Genomic DNA, 3517 nt, shown 5'->3' with positions numbered 1-3517 from the left:
TCTTGTTTGTATGTTGGTATGGCTCTGTTTTGAGAAGAAGCATTTGTATTCAGAAATGCTGCCCAATTCCGTGTTACGTTGCAAAAAAGCAGACCTTGCTGAATCAACTACTACTATCTGACTCACAGAAACCGAAGCCTTCAGAAAGATCCATTCTAGTTGTGAGGCCAAGCATCCTCGGCACACTGCTTGCTGGCTGCGGGAATCTTTTCCTGGTTTAGTTTATGATTCATAGCCAGGTCCCTCTTTCGGTTTAACTGGTGTGTAATGTCAGTAACAGTAAATTTTGCGGACTGTGAATCTTGTGTGGAGGTGTTAATATTCTTTTGTACTTGTTTATTTGCCAGGAATCCCCTAAGTCGAGCTCCAAAAATGAAGCTGAAAATGACAGTGTTTCTGAGGCTAAGGCCGCAAACGATGCAGTAGAGCTTGTGAAAGCAGACTTAGGGAAAAGGGCGACACTGATGTTGTTGCGAAAGCTGATGTAAGAAAAAAAAGTGACGCTGATGCTGCAAAAAAAGTAGATACATCAGCTCCTGCACCTGCCAAGGTCACTTGCATGCAGTTGGTACTGCTTAATTTTCAGCTTTTACTCTAGCCAGGAGTTAAACATTGCTATGTTGTGATTGATTGATGTAGGAAGTACCTCCTGACAATGAGTTTGAGAAGCGCATTCGATGAGAGATTATTCCTGCCGGTGAGATTGGTGTGAGTTTAAAAGATATTGGGGCACTTGATGATGTTAATGATTATATCTCTGCAAGGACTCGTCATGTTACCCCTTGACGTCTTGATTTATTCAACAGGGGAGGGCTGATCAAACTGATTACTTTGTAATTATGACTCGGCTGGAAACAGAATAGATGTAGTAGGAAAGTAAGCTCTATGACAGCAACAATGCAACCCTCACCCGACACACATAATGCCTTGGGAATAAGGGGTGGACAAAACGCTCTGACAAGCCTCCTCTTTAATGACCTCTGGTCGGGACAAAAAAAAACAGGTTTTATTATCACCAACAGCTTGAACCGCTTGCTATTTCTGACACTCGCCCTTCACTTTGCTTTCCCAATTCGTAATTTTGCAAATTCTCTCCTTGAATACAGTGTATGTCGACCCGAACAGTAGCGCTAGACCAGGAAAGGGAAACTGGAGCTAGAAAGAGTGTCAATAAAGGAGCACCAGCCAGAAATGGCTTAAGCAATAAAAAATGGATCGAGTCGAAAAAGGAATTTCCAACAACAAACTACAGGCATGCTTGCACTCTCAGCATCCCCTGATGACTTATTAGGATGTTTGCTTATGTGAAACATCGTAAGGTGTACATATCTTTTTTCGGTTGTGCTTGTAGCTTCTCGCTGTTGCTCATTGTTACTTACACACTGCGCATGCACTCTGTCAGGTTGGAAAAGCCTCAAGCTCAACATAGGATGCTCCTTGAAGATTTAAACGTTTTGAATGATCGAAAGCATATCAAGTGTGTTGTCGAGGAGAAGTGGATGCCAAAAGCATGTCAAACCAGCAAGCATTAGCAAATTTGTAATAACTCTCGTAGACCAGATTGCTTATTATATTGGGTGATGCTTGCGGCAATTTCTCCTAGGCATGACCTAGCTTAAATGCTATTTTTTAATGCTGATTAGAAACCATAATTATTGACATTTTCAGCAGTTGTGTCTGCTTTCAGGAAAAATGGCTCTATTAATAGAGAGCTTGGGTGTGGAAGAAACTCCCAACTTTGGAAAAATACGTTATTCAGCGTGCAGATTTCGTGTGAGTGATCTGGACAATGCGATTCCTAGTGAGGAGGATAACCACATAAAGCTTTTTATTCCTCAAGGTAGGACTGTGTGGATTGCAAAGTCCATCTATATTATAACTAACTCACAATGATTTCTTTCTCAATGTTCAAGCATAATCCACTAGGCAACTCGGTGACTAGGGAGTACGTCTTTTATGGATCCAATTGTCACCTTAATGAGAAGCTTCAAAGGAAGTTTTGCAGACCACTATCATGGACCTGGTACCTTATACAACCACGTTCATGATCAGCAGTTTGAGGCTTTTGCTGATAAGAAAGATGACGAAGAGAGCACACGAAGGAAAAATGGAATTAGGTGCTACTACCATGAGGATGGCAGCTTTGACTACTTTGACTACTTTGCAGTGGTCATTGTGAGGAATTGGATCTGTGCAAAGCGGACTTTTTTACAAGGTCTGTGTCCAGGACAGCTTCTAAAGATGTTAAGGAAGTTTCACATCAAGCTGTAGCATACCACCCTAGTATCTAAGTGTTGTGGGTTTAGTTACGAGCACAACTATTGGAGACGGCTAACAGTTGGCTTGAAAATGGACTGCGCCCTGAAGAGACTGAAGGAAAACCAGATCAAGGTACGTTTCACAGGATACTTTTTGTTCCAAGAAGCTCCTATAGATGGGTCATGAATGAGCTCTAACTATTCACTTCCCCGTTTGATAGTACAATAGGTGAGGTGGAGTCTATACCTGCTGCTGCTTTGATTAGCAAGCCATCTCAGTCTAGATAAAAGAATATTCATCTTGGGAACCGGTTGGGGCCTGAATTGGTACTCCTGATAAAAAACGGGATGGTATGATTTCCTTGAAGGAGGACCTCAAACAGGAAAACTCTTGCGCAGGTGCATCTCTCTCTCTCTCTCTCTCTCTCTCTCTCTCTCTCTCTCTCTCTATGCAAGGAAGCAAGCATGTAAACGTTCTCTCACCCTCGTTCCCCGTTCCCCTTGCTTGACCATGAGGCTTCTCAATTCGCAAAGAGCTCATTTTACCAATTTACGTAGCTAACCTTCTTCCATTGACATTTTGGTAGTACCACTGCAGTTCTGAACTTTACACCCAAGAAACTTTAGGAGTCCAATGCAGATCTGGCGCTATCTCGACAAATTATGGGGATTCCCTTTGACTCAACCTAGTGAGTGAGGCAACTCAGCTCGTGCCATTACCATTCATTGTTATTACACATTGCAATGGGACTCAAGGATGTTGTTGGCTAGCAGTCTGAAAGCTGCTCTTTTCAAGCTCTCGACCCTCCCTCCCTCTATGTTTTGCCTTTGACTAACATATGTTGACTGTAAGAGAATTATTTTAACTACACTTCCAATCCTGCTGATCGCTCTTTTGTGTCTTACCATCATCAATCTCGTGCCTATAAGTGATACATGGTGTTGGTCTTGAATGTTGTTGTGTATGTGATCTTTATTACGGGGTTTAGTTCCATTTTTGACATGCTTTGTACTAAGATATTCCCCACAATAGTTAGGGGGGTTTGAATAGAAATTTGCTAGGCAGCTATGTGGATAACAAATATGTTGGTGACGGAGCTGTTTCTTCTACTACATTCATCACTTTGTCTCCGTTTTTTTCATTCTTCTGTTTCATAGCATGGATATTTGTGTTTGTAAAAATACAAGAAAAAAGGCATTCCATTGGAGATGATTGTGGATTTATTTTTTGTCTTCTGTCGAGAAGAAGTCAGCAGTGG

The 3517-nt window shown here is 41.8% G+C and overlaps 1 protein-coding gene across 1 annotated transcript; it reads left to right on the top strand.

Annotated features, from left to right (window-relative positions):
- Positions 1-1688: 1688 nt before the first annotated feature.
- On the top strand, positions 1689-3139 carry LOC147445025 (uncharacterized). Its single transcript, XM_086527512.1, has 5 exons — positions 1689-2215; positions 2339-2391; positions 2480-2487; positions 2627-2657; positions 2846-3139. The coding sequence occupies exons 1-5, from the start codon at positions 1957-1959 to the stop codon at positions 2936-2938; spliced, it is 444 nt and encodes a 147-aa protein (XP_086383638.1). The 5' UTR covers positions 1689-1956; the 3' UTR covers positions 2939-3139.
- The last annotated feature ends 378 nt before the right edge of the window (positions 3140-3517 follow it).

Source organism: Adiantum capillus-veneris, chromosome 13 (assembly GCF_014529385.1).
Source record: "Adiantum capillus-veneris isolate H3 chromosome 13, ASM1452938v2, whole genome shotgun sequence".
Taxonomy (NCBI): Eukaryota; Viridiplantae; Streptophyta; class Polypodiopsida; order Polypodiales; family Pteridaceae; genus Adiantum; species Adiantum capillus-veneris.
The sequence above is the reverse complement of the archived record's forward strand: the minus strand, read 5'-3'. Positions and strand labels throughout refer to the sequence as shown.

Bases quoted from the DNA above. Each gene is read 5' to 3' on its own strand.
- LOC147445025 (XM_086527512.1), top strand. From the start codon at position 1,957: ATGGATCCAATTGTCACCTTAATGAGAAGCTTCAAAGGAAGTTTTGCA. The intron at 2,216-2,338 runs GTCTGTGTCCAG...GACGGCTAACAG, and splicing joins AAAGCGGACTTTTTTACAAG to TTGGCTTGAAAATGGACTGC. The intron at 2,658-2,845 runs GTGCATCTCTCT...ACATTTTGGTAG, and splicing joins ACAGGAAAACTCTTGCGCAG to TACCACTGCAGTTCTGAACT.